Below are 21559 nucleotides of genomic sequence, written 5' to 3' on the forward strand. Positions count from 1 at the left end.
CCACATTTAATAAATGAGTGAGTTGAAGAGATGTTTTTTTAAAGGAAGATATAGGAATGTACAAAAAGCACATGAAAAGTTGCTCACCATCATTAGCCGCCAGAGAAATGTGAATTAAAGCCACAAGGAGAAGTTTTTTACCACCAGCTGGAGGGCTAAAATTAAAAGGACTGACAACACCACGTGTTCTGCTGGTGGAACAGAAAATGACTCCATCACTTTGGAACTAGTCTGGCAGATACTTACAGAGTTAAAATATACATATATGATCCCACAATTCCACTCCACGATTACTCAGAAATAAAAACCTATATCCGCAAAAAGACTTATAATTGAATGTCCACAGCATATGCTCTGTGATGGTCAAAAACAATTCAAATGTCCCTCACCAGGTGGGCAGATAAAACAAAAAACAAACAAACAAAAACCCCTGCAGTTCATTCATATAATGGGTGACTACTCAGCAATTATCTTATTTAACGTTTATTTATTTTTGGGACAGAGAGAGAGCATGAACGGGGGAGGGGCAGAGAGAGAGGGAGACACAGAATCGGAAACAGGCTCCAGGCTCTGAGCCATCAGCCCAGAGCCCGACGCGGGGCTCGAACTCACGGACCGCGAGATCGTGACCTGGCTGAAGTCGGACGCTTAACCGACTGCGCCACCCAGGCGCCCCAGCAATTATCTTATTTAAAAAAACAAAAATGTTCCAAGCAAAGTCTACCCCTGACATGGGGCTCAAACTCACAACCTTGAGATTAGAGATATGCTCCACCGACTGAGCCAGCCAAGCCCCCCCCCCCTCGACCAATTTCCTTAAAAGAGTAAACTATTGGGGCGCCTGGGTGGCTCAGTCAGTTGAGCGTCACTTCAGCTCAGGTCATGATCTCACAGTTCGTGAGTTCAAGCCCCGTGTCAGGCTCTGTGCTGACAGCTCAGGGCCTGGAGCCTGCTTCGGATGCTGTGTCTCCCTCTCTCTCTGCTCCTCCCCTGCTTGCGCTCTGTCTCTCTCTCAAAAATAAAGATTAAAAAAAAATTTAATAAAAAAAATAATAAAAAAGTAAACTATTGACACCAACAACAATATGGATGCAACTCACAAACATGCAGAGCAAAAGCAGCCCAACATGAAAGAATAAGTCCATTTATCTGAATCCACAGGAGAGGCAGAGATATGGAAATCAGAGCAGTGGGAGACTGGTGTGCGGCTGGGGAGAAATGACTTAAGGAGAGATGGCAAAGGCATGGGGAATTTCCAGGGGAACAGAAAGAGTCTACGTCTTCATAGGGGGGCTGATTAATTACACAGAGATATATATTTGTCACACCTCATGAACAAGGCTTAAATGAACGAGGTAGAATACAAAAACAAAATATAAAGATAATATCAGTCCCAAACGACAAACTGTATTAATTAAAACTGGGGAATGTGGTGAGGGAAGAGGAGAGAAGTAAATGCTCATTAAATTTATTATTTGATAAAGAGTGAAGTCAAGAGCTATCAGTTAACTAAATTGTGAAACATCCATTTACAGAATACTCTGTAGTCATAAAAATAATGAGGAAGTTCTTTATTATGTTCAGATATAAGATTAGCTATAAGACACATTTATTCTAGAGGAGGAAGCATAATACAAAAAGGTGTATAGCATGTTATGATTTGTGCAACAAAAGAGGAGAAACTATACCATCCACAAAGAAAATTGGTCACCTTGATTGCCTTGGGGGACAATTACTGGGTAGGTGGAAATTAGGAGCAAAAAAGGTAACTTTACTGCAATTTTCTTGTCCTTTGTTCATTTGTTTAAAAAATTTTCTAATTTTTTTAACATTTATTTTTGAGAGAGAGAGAGAGAGAGCAACAGAGTGTGAGTGGGGGAGGGGCAGAGAGAGAGGGAGACACAGAATCTGAAGCAGGCTCCAGGCTCTGAACTGTCAGCACAGAGCCTGATGTGGGGCTCGAACTCACAAACTGTGAGATCCTAACCTGAGCCGAAGTAGGACACTTAACCAAAGGAGCCACCCAGGCACCCCGGTCCTTTGTTCATTTCCAAATGAGCCACGTAAATGTGACCAATTTTTAAAAGTAAAAATTTACTATTTTTTAAATTAAAATTATAATTATTTTTATTATTATTTTTGAGAGAGAGAGAACGTGAGCTGCGAGGGGGCAGAGAAAGAGGGGGACAGAGGATCAGAAGTGGGCTCTGTGCTCTCTATACAGAGCCCAACGTGGGGCTTGAACTCACAAACTGCGAGATTGTGACCTGAGCCAAAGTCAGATGCTCAACCGACTGAACCACCCAGTTGCCTCAAAAATAAAATTTTTAAATATATTGCTTGTTTTGTTTGGCTTTGACCTTGGGAATCAAGTAAACAGTCACTGAACCCTCCAGTACATGCATAAAACTAGTTTCTGACACAGGAGATCTCACAAATCAAAAGATAACACTTGTCATGATGAGCACTGAGTACTGCACAGAATTGTTGAATCGCTAGATTTTACACCTGAAACCAATGTAACACTGTATGTTAACTATACTGGAGTTAAAATAAAAAACTTAATTTAAAAAAAGGAGAGGGGTGAGCCTGAGTGGCTCAGTCCGTTGAACGTCCAACTTTGGCTCAGGTCATGATCTCATGGTTCCTGAGTTTGAGCCCCACGTGGGGCTCTGTGCTGACAGCTCAGAGCTTGGAGACTGCCTCAGATTCTATGTCTGTCTGTCTGTCTGTCTGTCTGTCTGTCTCTCTGCTCCTCCCCCACTCTCCCTCTCCGTCTCTCTCTCTCTCTCTCTCTCTCTCTCCCCCTCCCTCCCTCCCTCCCTCTCAAAAATAAAGATAATTTTTTTGTTTTAAAAAAGGAGATACTACAAGTCAGCAAAATCTAATAAATGATCTTGGAGCAACTGGCTTCCTATTTGGGAAAAAAAAAAAGTTTAGTTCTCATTTCATACAGCTGACCAGAATAAACTGCCAACAGATTAAATTACAAAAATTAAACTAAAATTTAAGTAAAAATATTAGAACAAAGCAGATGAATCTCAGAGCAACAAAAGACTTTCTAAGAGAAACTTGACAGATTTGACTACATAAAAATTAAAATCTCCTCTAGGTCAAAAACATTATATGAAATTAAAAGGCATATTATAAACTGGGAAAAATACTTTCCACAAATATCATAAGTGATTAATTATTTTATTTTATTTTATTTTATTTTATTTTATTTTATTTTATTTTATTTTATTTTATTTTATTCTTTTATATAGGAGATGAGCTTACAGATTTGTTTAATATAAGTTTTATGTGATGAGGGGGCCCCATAAGGAAACAGCCAAAGAAACCCTCAGCCAGTGTACTTCTCTGCTACGTTTGATGAAGAGTAGACAACTCAGGAACAGCTAGATGGAAGAGACACATATGAGAAGAGACGTGGGAAGATGCACAAAACATCCATGCCTCTCCCTGCATCTTCACGTTTACCAACTTGAAGGCTCCAGTGTCTTTATTTTTTAAAGACCCAATCAAATTAAAAGGTGAAACAAACTTTCGAAAAGCTTCACTAAGGCTTATTTATTAGAATAAAAATGGGCAAAGGAAGTGAATAGGTAATGAAAATGGCTAAGAAACCTACAAGGACAGGTGCAACCTCACTGATAATCGAAGCGATCCAATTAAAGAGAGACTTTCTCTTGCCTGTCAGACAGGTGAAGCTCCAGGTTAACTTCAGAGCTAGATAGGTATGGAAATTGGTGCAACCTTTCTGGAAAATAACTTGAGATATGTATCAACAACCTTAAAAACGTTCAAAACTTTTGACTCAATACACACTATCTATCTCATTTTATACACACTAGCTCCTCAGGAATTTAATGCAACTTTATTCGTAATAGGAAAAACACCCTGGAAATAATAAAAATGCCTGATAATGTGGAAACGTTAAATAAAATCTGATATATATACAACAAAATTATTATGCAGACATTAAAATCATATTTTTGAAAAATACTTAGTGGCCTAAAAAAATTCAAGATACAGTACAAGGGAAAAGAGTGGAATATAAAACTCTTACGTGCTACGACGACAATTTTGAAATGATAACACGTATTATACATACTGATTTCAAACACTGGGGGGAAATGCAGCAAAATGTTAGCAACCACTTTCTCTAAAGTTATTTTGTATTACTTCTGCTTTTCTATAAGTGTTAAAGTTTCTATAATAAGTACATAGGAGGAGACACCATATTTTAAATGAAGAAATAATATATAATATAATTACAAAAGTTTTACCTGGTGTCAACACACTCTGGATCTTAACTGAAAATGTTAGCCAGTGCAATAGGCACGTGACTCGCAGACAAAACGTTGATGCGTTAGCACTTGCCTTCCATCTTTCTTACACACCTTTGGTTCAGAACCGAATCGGCAAACAGTGTGTAGAACAGATGCCTTAGCAGGGCATCTCCGGTGGGTCAGCCAACAGGAGTTCGATTGCTCAGTGCAATGAATAACCTGGTACAGGCTCCACGACTGAACTCCAGACAACCCAACTGTAACAGTGTTTCTGTGACACATTTGCCTGCCCAAAAGTCTTCAGCTGAGACCACCCGCTTATGGCCCACAAACCACCAGGTGAAAGCAACTGCTAAAATAATCTAGGAATTGATAACTCTGGCATGAAGAGCCCCGCATGCTTTGTCCAGACTCTCAAGTGCCCCTCCCCATCCCCTGCTGTTTTCTCTGGCAAAATGTTTTTAGTAGGTTCATTCCAACCCAACTAATCAAGGAGCTCTTTAAAGTTGAGAAAAACATTGCGTACTGGATCCCTGGGTCCAGCATGTGCGCAATACAGAAAGAAGCACAGAACACATGTACGGTACCTTCCCGAAGCTGTGTTGGCTTGGCAGAATTTTCCCCACTCATTAAAACAACAAAAGATGCAGCTGCTCGAACTGTAGCTTGCCATGTTGACATGGCAACGGGTGGCTCCTGGCAGGGAAAAAGGGCCCTGTTGTTTATGGGAGATCCCATAGTATAAACACATGGCCTGCAGAAGAAAGACAAAGAAACAAAAGGGGAGAATCTTTAAATGAGTTGTCACTTTTCTCACCACCGCCATAGTGAAGGTTAAGTTGAGCTTTTAAAGAGAAAACATTTGAGGCTTTGTAGTTGACTGGTTTCAAAGCATTTGGAACTAAAACTGCCAAGGGCTGGCTATGTGAATAGCTGGATAGTAACTTCTCCCAAATGAATTACTTAAATATGTAAAGAGAATTGTTGTTGTTTTTTTTTTTAAGGGAAGAATATATTTTTGGATATAGCTTTAAATACCATTCTGTCAATTTATTTTAAGTTTATCTATATATCTATTTTTGAGAGAGAGAGTACAAACAGAGAAGGGCCAGAGAGAGAGAGAGAGAGAGAGAGAGAGAATCCCAAGCAGGAAGCCCTACGTGGGGCTCGAACTCACAAACTGTGAGATCATGACCTGAGCTGAAACCAAGTGGGACGCTTAACCGAATGGGCCACCCAGGTGCCCCACTATTCTGCCAATTTAAAATTTATATTACCCATGCCCCTCCCCTTAGGCCCTTAATACCTTCAGAAGAAAACAAAAAGGTTTAGAGACATTCTTACAAACCTTTTGGAAAACATTCTGGAAAAGAAAATATGTTTAGAGATCACTGAGATATTAATGTTTGGAAAAACAAGCTGGTGGTCTCAAATCCAGTTGCTGGCGGGCAGATATCTCCAATGTTGGAAACCACCATCTCAAATGGAACCCTTGTGGGAATCCTTGTGTGGAGGCCAAGAACAGGGGTTGGCATATAAACAGGACTGTAGGTCACAACAACCAAGCTTGTGATGGGAAGGCCAAGTAGAGTCATTACCAAAGCGAGTGGAGGAAACCAAATAGTATGACGTTAGGGCTCGTTCTGCAACAATTAAAAATTACAAACCCACCCATACCAAGAACGATCCTTTCCATGATTAAATCAGAGGACAGAGATGGAAAAGATCCAGGAGATCAAAGAAATCAATTCTTTTGACACCAGAGTTGAAGGCACACAACTGACCCTCAGGAAAATGTCTTAAGAAAATGTCTCCACTTTTTTGCTTTTCAGGAATTATGACAAACATGATGTAGGGGTTTTTTTTTTAATTTTATTTTTTACTTTTTAAAATTTGCATCCAAGTTAGTTAGCATATAGTGAAACAATGATTTCAGGGGTAGATTCCTTGATGCCCCTTACCCAAAAATATGGAATGCTTCACGAATTTGCGTGTCATCCTTGCGCAGGGGCCACGCTAATCTTCTCTGTGTCGTTCCAATTTTAGTATATGTGCTGCCGAAGCGAGCACAACATGATGTAGTTTTAATCAGCTTGATTTATAGAGTAAAGGAATAGAGCAGAGCACTAACTCTCTTGGGTAAACTGGTTTTCCTTTTTCATTAACATGATTATGACTCAACATTTATTGTGTTCCTATAATGTGAGGGAACACACAGAATGATGGTCCTACTCCATCATTCAGGGCCCAGTAAGTAAAGGACACACCAGTCTAGATCTTACCAAACATAAGTAATTTAACATAGGCAACTGGCTATACCAATAATAGAAGGGCTGAGAAGCCAGAGGAAAATGAGGCAACCCGGGGATTAGCTGAAGGGGTAAACAGCAGTGAGTCCTCAGGCTGAGGGAGCTGGTGTTACTGGGAATTACTGGGTTGCAGCTCAAGGGGTCATGTGGCAGAAGCCAGAGGCACAGTGGGGACTGTCCAACGGGTGCTGGGACCAGGGGAGACTCAGTCACTACTGGAGATGCCAAAGAAAGCAGGGAGGGAGGAAGAAATACCTTGTTTCTCACCAATTCCTGCTCTCAAATTTTCCACCAGTGCCCCAAACCGTGGGCCAAACCTAGTAGGAGGCAGAAGACAAGGCAGCCTGGGAAATGAGGTTCCTTGTCATTCAGAGGTCACAAGGAGGGCAGAAACTGGATGTCAGAGCAAACAGGCAGCTGCAGCCTCTCTGTCCAGGCAGTGTGCATGCCACTGTGCTCACATGTCCAACACAGGGCAGGGAAAGATTAGAAATGATGGAGCCCATGGTCCTGGCCAACTTATCAAATGACTGTGAGAAAGTCCCTTGACCTCTCCGAGTCCCAAGTCAAACGGCGATGGATGGCAGAGCCGACCTCTATTCTGGGCCATAAACTTATGATTCTGGTCCCAAGTTTATAAATCTAAGAACAAAGGTAAATTTTCATAGAAGGCCCAGAATCTCCCACCAACGAGTTCTGAACTCCCACCTAGGCCTCCTTGGACCCTTAGTCAGTTGACTTAATCTTGGTTAACCATCCAGCTTTAGACTGTTGAAGAACCTAATGAGGTTCTCCCAGCTTCCTCCCAGGTGGGGCTGGTAGTGGTGGGTGCATGGTGGGACAGCGCTGTAGCAGCTCAAGTAGCTCATGGAGTTGGGGTTCAAGGTATGCCTACTTCTGAAAACTCTACTAACTGTTTTGCTTTTTCCCCCAAAGCCCATCTTATAGGAGGGTCTCAAGGAAGAAAGGTATCATCAGTGGAAATGGGGTGTATTCCCACCAGCAAAATGGAAGGTATAAACTCATTTCCTCTGACAATGGTAGACATTGAGAATCAAGGCTTTCTTCCTCACTGAAGCAGAATGGATCCCACAACTTTTCTCAGTTCAAGAGCTCTAGGAAGCCACTTCCAATCTAAGTAGACATGTGGAGTTAAACCTATTTGTGATATTTACAAGGAAGTGACAGACCTTTGACTGGAGATCTCCTAAGACTTTCTCTGCCCAAGGGGCGCCTGGGTGGCTCAGTCGACTGAGTGTCTGACTTCGGCTCAGGTCATGATCTCACGGTCCATGAGTTCGAGCCCCGCGTCGGGCTCTGTGCTGACAGCTCAGAGCCTAGAGCCTGTTTCAGATTCTGTGTCTCCCTCTCTCTCTGCCTCTCCCCTGCTCATGCTCTGTCTCTCTGTCTCTGTCTCTGTCTCTGTCTCTGTCTCTCTGTCAAAAATAAACATTAAAAAAAAATAAAAAAATAAAAAGACTTTCTCTGCCTCATGCAAAGGGGGAGCTGACCTCATATTATGGTCTTAAATCCTAGGTGCTTTGGTTAAGTCTGAAAGCACCCGTGCTCACTTGCTATTGTGCTCAGCACCTGGTTTCTGTAGGGTGACTCTAGTGTTACATGTCTCCCCTTCCCTGCACAGGGAATGAATCCTCCCCAAAAGACTGGCTTGCCAAGAGGTATGCTCTCCTTCTCCCTATAAGTTTGGGCTGGAGCATAGTATTATATATTCCCCCTGTGCCCTTAGGTGTGTGGTCCCCAAGGCTTCCTCCATCAGCCTCCATGCCTCTTCCCTGAAGAAACAGATTTCAGATGCTGTCATATCTGAAAAACACTGTAGAGGAAGAATCAGAAGGACTTAATGATCTGCTGAAGGAGAAGAAGGAAAGGAGCCGCTCAGAGATAGCTGCTTCCAAGTGGCCCCCAATAACCCTTGCCTCCTGGTATTCATACCCTTATGGAGTCCCCTCCCACACTGTAGCAGGGATGGTCTGTGTGACCAATAGGATATGGCAGAAGAGATGTCATTTCTGAGATTAGAGAATTTAAAAATCTGTGACTTTCATTTTAGGGTCTCTCAGTGTCTCTCTCTCCCTCCTTTCCTCCCACCCCCCCGCCTGCCTCCCTCCCTATCACTTGCTCTGGAGGGCACCCAGCTGCCATGTCAAGACAGTACTCACACAGCCTCTGGAGGGGCCCATGTGCTAGAATATAGAGACCTCTGGTGTACAGTCAGGGAGGACCTGAGGTCTGTCAATAACCATGCAAATGAATTTGGAAGAGAATTGTCCAGCTGAGATGCCTGTGGCCCTGACAGATAGCTGACTGCAACCTTGTAAGAGATCCTGAGCCAGAACCACCCGATTAAGCTGCTCCTGGAATCTTAACCCTCAGAAACCCTGTGAGATAATAAATGTTTGTTCTTTTAAGCTGTTAAGTTTGGGGTAATTTGTTATGCAGCAATAGATAAGAGAATTTTCTCAGGTTTCTGGCTCAGGTGATAAGATGGATTGCAAAGCTATTAAGCAAGAAAGGAAACTCAAGATGACAAGCAAGGTCACAGGAAGGGACAAGGAAGAAGAATTCCTAATTAATTTGCCCGTACAGGGCTTTACAGACTCTATGGCAGAGGACACTTGTATGGGCACAGAGATCATGATTTTCTAACCACAAACAGTACAGTGTTCAGCAATGGGACTGTTAGAAATCAGACCGATCTTAGAAAACTGAGGAATGATCGGTTTATGAACTAACTACTGATGCTGCTGGCAGATTTGAGTCTGGGTACCACCCACAAATCAGGGAGTGTGTGGGGAAGGAAATCCTTCCATTGGCTGGATTTTTTTTTTTTAACATTTATTTATTTTTGAGACAGAGAGAGACACAGCATGAACTGGGGAGGGGCAGAGAGAGAGGGAGACACAGAATCGGAAGCAGGCTCCAGGCTCCGAGCCATCAGCCCAGAGCCTGACGCGGGGCTCAAACTCGCGGACCGCGAGATCGTGACCTGAGCTGAAGTCGGACGCTCAACCGACTGAGCCACCCAGGCGCCCCCCACTGGCTGGATTTTTAAAAAGCACTGTTATCACCATCCTTTCTTCTCCCATTCTCCATTATTTACCCTCTAAATGGTCTAGTTCTAGATACTTTATTCTAGAGTTCTGTCTTGACCTCCCTTGAAGGCTCTTTCTGTCCTATTGTCACTGGGTTCCAGGACTCTCCCATCAAGGAGATTAGTTACGCAGCCAGGCCCCCAGAAAGCTCTTGCCTCCCACCCCCCCACTGTCCTCACAATCCTCTTCTGCAACCTTCTCTTTACATGGGGGCGGGGGCATCCTTGCTGCTAGAATCTATGTGTTTTAGGGGAGCCTGGGTGGCTCAGTCAGTTGAGCGCCCAACTTCAGCTCAGGTCATGATCTCATAGTTTATGGGATCAAGCCCCGCATCAGGCTCTGCGCCAACAGCACAGAGCCTGCTTGGGATTCTGTGTCTCCCTCTCTCTCTGCCCCTTCCCTGCTCTCTCTCTCTCTCAAAAATAAACATTAAACATTTTTTTTCTTTAATCTATGTGTTTTCTATTTTCTGTAGAGGCCACTTTTAGGCAACAGGCTTCAGTAATGGAATGTAGAGGAAGGCAAAAGGGCCCACAGCAACCACCTGGCTCATCAGGTGACAAACCTCAGAATATCCACAGGCCCCAACTGACTTATGAGCTACTTACAACCAGGTGCAGGTACGAAAAAAGGGGAAAATTCCTTATGTCCCCATATGTCCTCACCTTCCCCCTTAAAAACAGCCCCAACCACAGCCTCGATGCAGACAGTCTGTCCTTTGCTGTCCTCCCTTGGGCTCCCTTGCAGTGTATTCAGTAAACTTCTATCTCCCTTGCTCTGCCTTTGGTGAATTCTTTCACTGCCCATGCTGCCTGCCCCCACCCTATCAGGACGCCCCACATTTGGGGACCCCCCCCCGCACCATCTGATTAGGAGAAACACCACACTTTCCCCTTGGTCTCCAGAGCAGTAACTCTGAAAGTGTAAAAGCCCCATCCATAAATATAGCCACGTCTGATAGAAGACCTCATTGCTTTCTTATTGGAATGTTTTCGCCAATAGGAAAATAATCACCAAAGAGGGAGGTCCTAGGCAAAATTTCTTGAAATCGCAGATTATCTTCGTGCTCTCAGCCTCTTCCTTTCTTGGCCTTTTCTTCTTTCTCAGTTGCAGCCTCTCTCCTTCCTTCCCAACATGCCCAAACCAAGCACCAGGGACTTTATAAGCAATGGCGCTTTGAGCTTTTACAACCTGGTATCCTTATGCATGTCACATGCCCTAGTGCAAATATCTAATACAATTTAAAGTTATGTAACTATATTTTAACAGAGATGAAAACTTTAACCTCTGGATAAAACTCTAATGGTGGAATTTGGGGCATCCAACAAAAAGTGGAGAATGGGTGAATGTAGGGACTTCACTGAATCATCAAAATCTTACTCCCCACATAGTGATTCAAGAGTAAAGATGGCTCCCATCATGCACACCTACAAACAAGAACTACAGACAGCTGATTTCCTGTCCCCCACCCCTGGTGCCCCAAGAGGGGAGGAAAATCTATGTGCATTTATAAACATGCTCTGCAGCTATCTGGATGTGTAATCACAGAAATAAATGCAGCTGTGTTTATTCAACATGCACAGCCTTGCACCTCGGCCATGTTGCTAAAACGCTCACGGGACAGATGTGCAGGCGCCAGTCTCCAATGCTTAGAACTTCATTATTTCCAGACTGAAAAATTCCTTCTAGCATGCAAAGGAAAATTCTCCCACACCAGGGCTCATCCCACATGCCCTGGGATAGCCACCCAATGAAAGACTTCCTGGAGAGCTCAGTTAACTGCACAGGAGTTGTGGGAATGTGGAGGAAGACACTGAAAATCAGAAAAAGAACAGGGTAAGACAGCATGAGAGCGGCCCCATGACTTGCTGCCATTAAACAGCTTCTAAGTTGGGGGGTGCCTGGGTGGCTCAGTTGGTTGGGCATCTGACTTTGCTCAGGTCATGATCTCACAGTTCGTGGGTTCAAGCCCCACGTCAGGCTCTGTGCTGACAGCTCGGAGCCCAGAGCCTCCTTCAGATTCTGTGTCTCCCTCTCTCTGCCCCTCCCCCTGCTCGTTGTCTGTCACTCTCTGTCTCTCAAAAATACATAAACGTTAAAAAATAAAATAAATAAATAAAGAGAACTTCTAAGTGGAGGAAGAACTTGCCAGAATGGCTACTACTTCAGTTTGACACGTTTGTGTTCGTGGAGTGGTCAAACAAGGGTGAGACACACTATGGTGCTATGGGCTGAATGTGTCCCCTCAAATTCCTATGTTGAAATCCTAATGCCCAATGTGACTGATGGGATTATAAGGTGGGGCCTTTGGGAGGTGCTTAGGTCACATGAGGACAAGGATTGCATGAACGTGACTGATACCATTAGCCCCTAAGCCCCTTCCCCCATGCTAGAAATCAGCAGTCTGCAACCCAGGAGAGTGCCTTCATCAGAACCTGACCACACTGGCACCCTGATCTTGGACTCCCAGCCTCCAGAACAGTAGGAAATAAATTTGTGGCATCTTGTTATAGTAGCCCAATGGACTATGACCTATGCCTTCCAAGGTAAGAGGTCGGCAAACACTCCCATGCTTGCTCATTGTCTTAAGGAGCCCCTTATAGATAGAAGATAAACTTCTAGATAGAAGGAACACTTGAAGGGGATTGATTCAAACCACATATTTTCTTTTTCTTCAGGTGATGATTATATGATTTGTCTTTTTGCAGTCAGTGTGAAAAGGGGGTTATTCTTAGTTTAAATAACATTTCAAATTCCACCGCTTTCCATAAAATCACCTGTTTTCAGAGACTTGGTTCAGTGACTGGGGAGAGGGCTGCTTCAGAAGAAGCGGGCAGGAGGTGATGAGCTTGAAGCTGCCATGAGTGTAGCTTGTTGGGGTATTTTCCCATAATGAGATACTGATCTGGTCACTGGAGGCTAGGCGGCCGCAGATGTTAACAGTGCCGGTGGGTCGGATTCTTTCATAAACTTGCCAGGGTGACAAAGTCATCAGGCCTCTTCCAGTTCATTACCATCTCTTCCCTTTCCAGCACCTGATCTTTTGTAAGACTCCATGTTCTCCTTAAACCCAAGTTATAGGCAAGCAACCCTCTTGCTTTCTTGTGCCACAAAAACCGAGAACCGAACTACTAAAATAGGAAATGTCAACTATGACTCACTCTCTCCCCTCAACTCTCCACACACACCTTCCTCATTATATTCTCCTTCATGGCATAATTACTGAAACCAGGATCCATCAATCATACTGGACATGTGGCAGGTGCAAGGAGAATGCTACTTTGACTCAGATTTTGTGTACAAAATGAACTGGACTGAATGGAAGTGGCTTTGAGTCAGAAACTCACCACTTTTCAGCACAAGTGTTTTGGGTACAGAATAGGCAAGTTGTTTATAAAGGCAAAGACAGTATTTCTCATCTGGAAGTCTTATCTGGAGATCCTACAATGAAATCTCTTTTTAGCACATGAGAAAATTAAGCTCCAGGGAAGTAAAATGCCTTATCCGAAGTCAAACAGCTAATGGGCAGCACGGCTCGGACAAGGGACAAGTCCTCAGGTCTCCTGGCTCTCACTTTCCAGCTTCTTTCCAACATACTATGCTCTTTGGTATAGGTCATTGTGATTTGTTATTTTCTACTGATGTTTGGTTATTCAGGGTTTTTCTGTTTGGTTGGTTAGTCATTTGGGTTACTTTTGTAAATTAAGACAGTCCATCCTTGCCTTTTCTCCTGGGATTCTAGGAAACAGTGATAGATCTAGAATGTCAGCAAGGGGAGAAAGAGGCTAGAGTAGAACGCTTGCAAACTTTTAAGTTTGGGACTATCACTTCCTCCTCTTACAATGGTATCACAGCATTATTGTGCATCCCTACCTCAGTCCTCTTGAATTTTGTATTGGTTTCTTAAAACAAGCAAGAAAAAAAAAGGATTAGTTGTAGAGATGTTCCTTTCAGACCTGAAATCTCTTCCAAAAGATCTGCTCAATTCTCTTAAATCTTTCCTTTATACTGAGATATTAAACAATGAAACTACTTCAGTGGGGGAGGGGGAACATGTTTTAACATCTGGTTTTGCTATCAAACTAAAAATACTCCTGAAGTCTACATTTTCCTTGGTCCAATAGCTAAATAATAAACATAATTGAAAAAAATTATTCTCTTTAGTATCTTGTCAACTTCACTCTGGTCTTGTCTAAAACAACATCACAGTGATGTAAGGAATTAAAAACTTTTAATATTACTTTAAATTATAGTGTATTTTCCTAATCAGTTTCCTTATCTTTAACGATGATCCAAGTAAGTGGGGCTTTAAAAATAAATTTCCTATATTTAACTGAATTTCAACTCCAACTCCTGTTCAGTGATGTCGTCAGCTTAAACCCAGATTATCTACACCACTTGGCTGGTTCCACAACTATTATAATGATCCTAAGGGAAAAGAGAATGGGTTACCAGAGAGAATGCTTTGGTTTTAAGTAACATTTTATTCAGTGGAAAAGAAAAGTAAATGGAAACGTACATAAACTTTGAATTAAAGATTTCCATTTCTTTTTTTTCCCTTAAATTTATTTATTTATTTTGAGAGAGACAGAGAGAGTGCAGTGGGGGAGGGGCAGAGAAAGAGGGAGAATCTCAAGCAGGCTCCACACTGTCAGCACTGAGCCCATGTAGAACTAGAACTCAAGAAATTGTGAGATCATGACCTGAGCTGAAATCCAGAGTCAGATGCTTAACCGACTGAGCCACCCAGGCACTTCTTCTTTATTTTTTTTTTAAGACTTTTTTTTTTTTTAAAGCAATTTTTTTTTTCAACGTTTTTTTTATTTATTTTTGGGACAGAGAGAGACAGAGCATGAACGGGGGAGGGGCAGAGAGAGAGGGAGACACAGAATCGGAAACAGGCTCCAGGCTCCAAGCCATCAGCCCAGAGCCTGACGCGGGGCTCGAACTCATAGACCGCGAGATCGTGACCTGGCTGAAGTCAGACGCTTAACCGACTGCGCCACCCAGGCGCCCCAAGACTTTTTTTTTTTTTTTTGAGAGAGAGAGCATGCACGGGCTCCAGCAGGGGAGGGGCAGAGGTCCAGAGGGGAGGGGCAGAGAGAGAGAGAGAGAATGAATCTTAAGTGGACTCAGGCTTGATCTCATGGCCATGGGATCATGACCTGACCTGAAATCAAGAGTCTGACACTTAACCAACTGAGCCAGCCAGGCACCACCCTTAAACATTTTCATTTCTAAAAGTTTTTTTCTTAGGTACACTAGGGATCTAGAACCAAAAAGATATTAAGTCCCCTTCCTTCCCAGCTTAACAATAACTCCTTAACACATTCTTGACTCAGTCCCTGTTCTGAAATAGTTCTTCAAAATAGTTTTAGAGGGCACACACACTCACACTACACAACGTAAACAGGGTTTTCAAGAAGCATGTTGTATCGAATTGTTACATACATGTTTGTTTCAGCAGCCCATTTTAAATGTCACCTGTAATGACTGAGGCAAGAAAGAGCATTTCAGTTCAAGATCTTCCATAATCCCACAATGGCTAAACCTAGGTAGGAAACTGTAGCTTTCACACTACCAGATATCTCACTTTATTTTTTTTTAATGTTTTTAAATGTTTATTCACTTTTGAGAGAGAGAGACAGAGACAGAGAGAGAGACAACGCATGAGCGGGGGAAGGGGAGAGAGATAGAGACACAGAATCTGAAGCAGGCTCCAGGCTCTGAGATGTCAGCAGAGAACCTGACGCAGGGCTCCAACTCACGAGTGGTGAGATCATGACCTGAGCGGAAGTCGGATACTTAATCGACCAAGCCACACAGGCACCCCCAGATATCTCACTTTAGAACTAGAATAATAATGGGGAAGAAGAAATTACTGAAAATTATTGGAAGAAATACTCTATTATAGCTTCAAATACATTTTCAGTTCCCCAGAAAACACCGTCACTTGATAAAAATCTCCCTTACAAAAAGGAGATTTTAAGGTATAAAGATGGTGACTGCTTTCCAAATTTGTAGTTTATTTTTTTAATAAACATTATTTTAGATCAGGTTTAGATTTATTTTTACAAGAGCAAAGATAATACATAGATTTCCCATTTACCCCATACTCACTTTTATTAACATTTTCCGTTAGTATATTTGTCACAACTGATAAACCAGTATTGATACATTATTAACTAAAGTCTGTATTTTATTCAGATTTCCTTGGTTCTCCCTAATATCCTTTTTCTGTTCCAGGATATACTATTTTTATCTTCTTCATGTCTCCTTAGGCTTCTCTGGACTGTGACAGTTTAAGACTTCCTTTTCTTTGTTTATGTTAGCCCTGAGAGTTTTGAGGAGTACAGGTTGGGTATTTTTTGAATGTCCCTCAACTGGGATTTATCTGATGTTTTTCTCTTGGTTCCATTGGGATGATGGGTTTGGAGAGAGGACAATCACAAAGATGTCATTTCATCACATCATACCAAGGGTACACACTATCAACATGACTCATCACTACTGATGTTAATTTTGACCTCCTCACTGACAGGTCATGATTGTCAGGTTTTTCTAATGTAAAGTTACTCATTTTTCTCAGTCCATACTTGGTAAGGAGCCAGGAGTTATGTTCCATCTCCTTGAGGATAGAGTATCTACATTATTTGGACAACTTCTATACCTTAGATTTGTCTGTTCGCCTCCATTTGTTTATTCAAATGTTTATATCAATGTGAACTCATGGATATTTATTTTATACTTTAGGTCATCATCCAAAACTATTTTACACTGTTGCCCAGCTTTGTTCATTAGGAGTTCTTTCAGATGGCTCCTTGGACCTTGGGCATATACTCGCAATTGCAGGCTACTACTGCTGCTGTTTGAGCACTTCCTTATTTTCTGGCACTACAAGGTGTCCAGGGCTCATCTTGTCTATTTCCTCCAGTCCTAGCCATTCCTCCAAGAAGCCCTGGTTTCCTTACTGGAGAATGGTAAAAACCAAGATCCAGGCACTGTGCTTTTAGACCCTCTTGGCTGACAAGCAAGGAAATTTATGCTTTCATGCTAACCCTTGGAAAACACCTACTTATAATTACAGTATTTCTACATACAACCATCTGTATCCCTCTTAAGCCAAACATAAGTTTACAGTGATGCCTCCAATTCTAATCTATCAGCACATAGATCATTCTAGGGTCCTCCCCTGGCTCTCTGTAACCTCCCACTTCAAAAGTAGGAAACCTGGTTCCCAGGTTTACATAATTGACTGAATTGCTCAATTCCAGTAGACATGTATAGTGGTCCTGGACTTGTTAACCTGTATCCCCATGGGAAATACCTTAATCAACTACAGCACAGTACTGAGGTGCACTGCCTTTTGCCTTTAGTTTTACAGACTCCCCTCATTTCCAAAGTGACAGGTCAGCACCTTCTCCCCCAACCCCCGCCAGCGAGGTTGTTTCATACATTTTTAATACAGTTAGACTGTTTGGTCACAATGTGCATTCCAGCCTGGGATCCTCTGATCTCCTAAATGATAATTATTTATATATTATCAAATTAAATAATTTAAGTTTTATTTTCAACATGGGGCAGGGGGAGGGTGACAAGGGGAGAAGGTACTGATGGAACTCAAAAGGGAAGGTATTAACAATTTAGAGATTTTCTTAAGTTTCTACTATCTGATTAAAAATAGAAATTTATTGAAAACTAATGTAATTATTTTTTAAACATATTGAAATCTTTGCACATAAAAATGGACATGGTAAAGATCAAAAGTAAGAAACATAGTTCCCTCTTATAATTGAAACATGGATTTTTCTAGAAGCTTTCAGTAACTTTATCCAATTTTCCTAATTGTAAAATGAGAATAAAACATTTCTTATCCAGGACTAAGAATTTGTGGTAGGTATGCAGATAGTATTCTGCCACTCAAGGATAAAATGTTAGTTTTAATAAAAGCAGACTCTATGCCTTGGAGAAAATAAGCTCTACCCAATTATATTTTTCATACAATAGTAAAATTTTCTATTTTCATACAATCATATTCATAAAGCCTAGTAACCCTGATGATGATTAACAACTTATCACTGAGGAATTTTTTCTGTCTAGCAACCTGGGATCCTTAGGCATTTTAAAGTCCTTAAACTATCCAAACAGTTACCAATATACACTTAGATTTATTCTTAAGCATGTGGGAGAGTTTAAAAAGATTTAGTGGCCATAAATTACCCAAAAAAAGACAAAAGGGAGAGGAAACATCTTTTGAGGATTTCTTTTTTAAAACAATATTTATTATCCTCGTAAGGCTGCATAAATGCCATTTATTTACTAACAGATAATCACAAATTTCCAAGGATACAGTTTAAACTCCTGCTATGATCATGCATTTTATTGAATTATCAGAAGAGGAAACATTACAAGTAAATTTGCCAAGACAACCTTTGCAGGAACAAGATGTGCCCAAGCACCCCTTCAGTTCCTTTACAGAAAGCAGCATTTATCCATACGTAATTCACACCTGACATGGAACGTAATTCAAAAATCTAATCTCTAGGGGCGCCTGGGTGGTGCAGTCGGTTAAGCGTCCGACTTCAGCCAGGTCACGATCTCGCGGTCGGTTGAGTTCGAGCCCCGCGTCAGGCTCTGGGCTGATGGCTCGGAGCCTGGAGCTTGTTTCCGATTCTGTGTCTCCCTCTCTCTCTGCCCCTCCCCCATTCATGCTCTGTCTCTCTCTGTCACAAAAATAAATAAACGTTGGAAAAAAAAAATTAAAAAAAAAAAAATCTAATCTCTTTCTGTGTAGTGAGCACTGAGAAGGAAGCCATGTGTGAGGCCATTAATGAATATTTCTTCCAATTACTATTAATAGATTCTTCTTCCCCATTATTTTATTTCAAAAATGAAATATCTAGGAGTATTAAAAACCAATTTCCTAATCAAGTATTCAGAGACCATATGTTGTTAAATCTCATTGAAAACCCTATCCTTAATAATTTCAAAAAATTTTAAAGATACAATTAGAACACCTGTTTCTTTGAGCCTGGGTGGCTCCGTCAGTTAAGCGTCCAGCTTTTGATTTCTCCTCAGGTCACGACCTCCCGGTTTGTGAGATTGAGCCCCGCGTCAGGCTCTGTACTGACAGCACGGAGCCTGCTTGGGATTCTTTCTCTCCCTCTCTCCCTGCCCCTCCCCTGCTGGCGCTCTCCCTCTGTCTCAAAATAAATAAACTTAAAAAAGAAAAAAAAAAAAAAAGAAAGAACACTTGTTTCTTTCTCTCCTGGTTTCCCAAGAATATCCAATAAGTTATTCTATACATAAATCAGTATGCTTTTGTACTGGTGTAAGTTTGTACCAACCCTGCAATTTCCCAAAGACTGTCTCAGACTCCAACAGAAATAAGACAAGAACTGAACTCATTGTAAGTAGAGTGGGAGACCAGAGCAGAGAGGTAAGATTGGAGGCAAGGAATCGGATAATTAGAGCCCAAAATTAAAGTGATGCTTTAAAAAAAGCAAATCTAAAAGGTTTGAGGGGGAAGGGGGTTAGGGAAGAGATCTAAGCAATTTCCAGAGACGACCACTTCTGTCAAGGGAGTCTGATGCCATAAAAGAAGGCGCTCAAAACAAGATTATGGAGATCAGCATTCCTATCGATTTGCAGTACATTAGCACAAAGAAATAGGTAAAATAATGAGGAATCAAAAAAGTTTGATTTAAAAATTCTCAAATTCTAAAAACCTCGAACAATTGTGGGAGGAAGGGCAAGAAGAACAGAACAAATGGCTGCCTAATCTAACGTGCCCTTGGAAATTGATGCTTCATCAATTCCTTCTCTCCACACGAAAAACCCAGAGGCTCCTGGTGTCAAATAGGAAGAATCAGCGCCAAAGGAGCAAGTGTGCAGTCTCAGCAGGACTGCCACACCCCACAGAAACACACCATTCCAGTGTTGTGGGGGTTCATGCTACCTGACAACTGACAGTCTGGGAGGCACAGCTGCCAAGACACAGGTACAGTAAGAAAAGTCCCCAAGCAGAGCTGGCGTTATTTGGAACCACTTTAGCAGGCCTCACACCAACAAAACTTGGCGGCAGTTTGTTCCCTCAGGGGGAATCTGAAGGAACTTTGAGAAAGTATTTGCTCAGAGCCACATATCGCTTCCATCTACAGCACTCAAGTCGCCAGCAGAGATCCCAACAGAGAGGTAGGCTCGGGATTTAATCATTAGGCTTGCCTTTCAATCTCCTAACTCAGAAATACAGGGGCTTAATAAAGTAATCTTTTCATCCTGACTTAAGGGAAATAATCCCATTAAGAGTTGAGCATGCCTGGGAATTTACCTGCCTCACCGTGGGTCTAGGGATTTGAGGCTAGATGGGTAATGCCACAGAATAAAGAGGAGCATCTTTGCAGAGACGGTCCCCTGTCTGAGAGTGTCCCTGCAAAGGCTTCTCTCCCAGTGTGTGAGATGAAAGGGCAGGGGGCTGTGGGGCGCCCAGATAACCTACCTGCCACTCTGGTCTGAAGTCCAGGTAACTGATCGCCCCTGGGGTTTGGTGCTGTACCGTATCCTTATGGCGTGAGGAAAGTCAGTAGCTGTCTGAGCCCCTGTCTTCCTGATCTGCAAGCTCCAAGTGTCAGTGTCAAACAGGAGTTCCCCATAGCCAGGAGCCTGGCTGCAACGAGCATAATAGTCTAACTGCTCCCTCCAACGATCTGCAGGCAGAGTCACAAGTTCACACACAATCTGATTCCTGAGCTCCTCAGAAACAACTGTGAGCTTGGGAGACCTTGTCAATTTTTCAATACCTGGCACAGCAGCAACATCCACCTCCTCAACCTTTAACACAGATAAATCACAGCAGTCCAACACTAGCAAAAAATCCTCACTCCCATGATTCCCTGTGTCACAGCAGTACTTTGAGCTAGAAATCCCAGAAGCCTGTTCCCGGTTGTCATGGTTACCATCTTTACCAGAAGTATCTTTTTCACCTTTACCACAGATTGTAAAATCATTAGATCTTGTTTTAGAGGAGAAGGTCCTTGTATCTGTCACAGGACTATGGCAGGGTTCAGGCATCCTAAATCTGCAGGCTTCGTTTGACTCTGATCGGCAGGGTTCCTTGGTGGACCCACTCTGTTTCTTTCCAGACTCAAAGAAAAGCACTATGGTGCCCTCGATGATTTGACTTTCAAAGTCCACATCTAAATCCAGTACATAGTGCTTCACAAGTATGTGGCTGGTGTTGGCCATGAGAGGTAGGTCATCCCGGGAAGGGTCCAGCTCTGTGTCCATGGAGTTGGTTGTTGTTCGAGAGCTTTGTTAAAATCTCAGAAGGGGCTTCCTAGCTGCCTTAATCTTCCGGAATCATAAATGGCCGCTTACCAAAAAAACACCTGATGTCACAATTATGGCTCTTTCAGTCCCCTGGCAAAGAAGAAAAACACCATTAGACAAAATTCCAAACAAGACCCTAAATGTTCCTACAACCACTGCTTCACTTCAGCAAACTGACTCCCTCCTTAAATAATCCCCCAATGTGGTAGAAGCTCATGGCTAGAAGGCAGACTAATCTTTCTGACTGACATCAAAGAAGGCTGCATTATGGGTTTCTAAAAATATTTCAATTACCAATGGAATGAAAGGGGCCTCCACAAAGCCTGAAGATTCTTGCTCTTAACTAGAACAGTCCTTGTTCTGCGAAAGAGCAATTGTTATGCAAAAGCATAACTGAGCATCACTGCGCCTCTTGTTTTAAAAGATATTAAATGCATCATTTCTAATTTTGTGCATCAAAGATAAGTGATTGTTTCTCTACTGTGATTCTAAGTAACAAATGTGAACGAAGGCTAAA

General features: G+C 42.2%; 1 protein-coding gene and 1 non-coding gene across 7 annotated transcripts in view; both read right to left on the reverse strand.

Moving 5' to 3' along the window:
* Positions 1-21559, reverse strand: part of AOPEP (aminopeptidase O (putative)) — a 349846-nt gene that overhangs the window by 292619 nt on the left and 35668 nt on the right. For all 6 annotated transcript variants that reach the window (XM_047829009.1, XM_047829006.1, XM_047829007.1 and 3 more), the window contains exons 3-4: positions 20213-21132; positions 4880-5046 (exon numbers count right to left, since the gene is read on the reverse strand). In XM_047829009.1, coding sequence (XP_047684965.1) covers positions 4880-5046; positions 20213-21000 — 955 coding nt within the window. In that variant the 5' untranslated portion in view covers positions 21001-21132. The remainder of the gene's footprint in view (positions 1-4879; positions 5047-20212; positions 21133-21559) is intronic.
* On the reverse strand, positions 6256-6362 carry LOC125151077 (U6 spliceosomal RNA). Its single transcript, XR_007146624.1, has one exon. It is a non-coding gene; the product is annotated as a U6 spliceosomal RNA (small nuclear RNA).

Source organism: Prionailurus viverrinus, chromosome D4, assembly GCF_022837055.1.
Source record: "Prionailurus viverrinus isolate Anna chromosome D4, UM_Priviv_1.0, whole genome shotgun sequence".
Classification (NCBI taxonomy): Eukaryota; Metazoa; Chordata; class Mammalia; order Carnivora; family Felidae; genus Prionailurus; species Prionailurus viverrinus.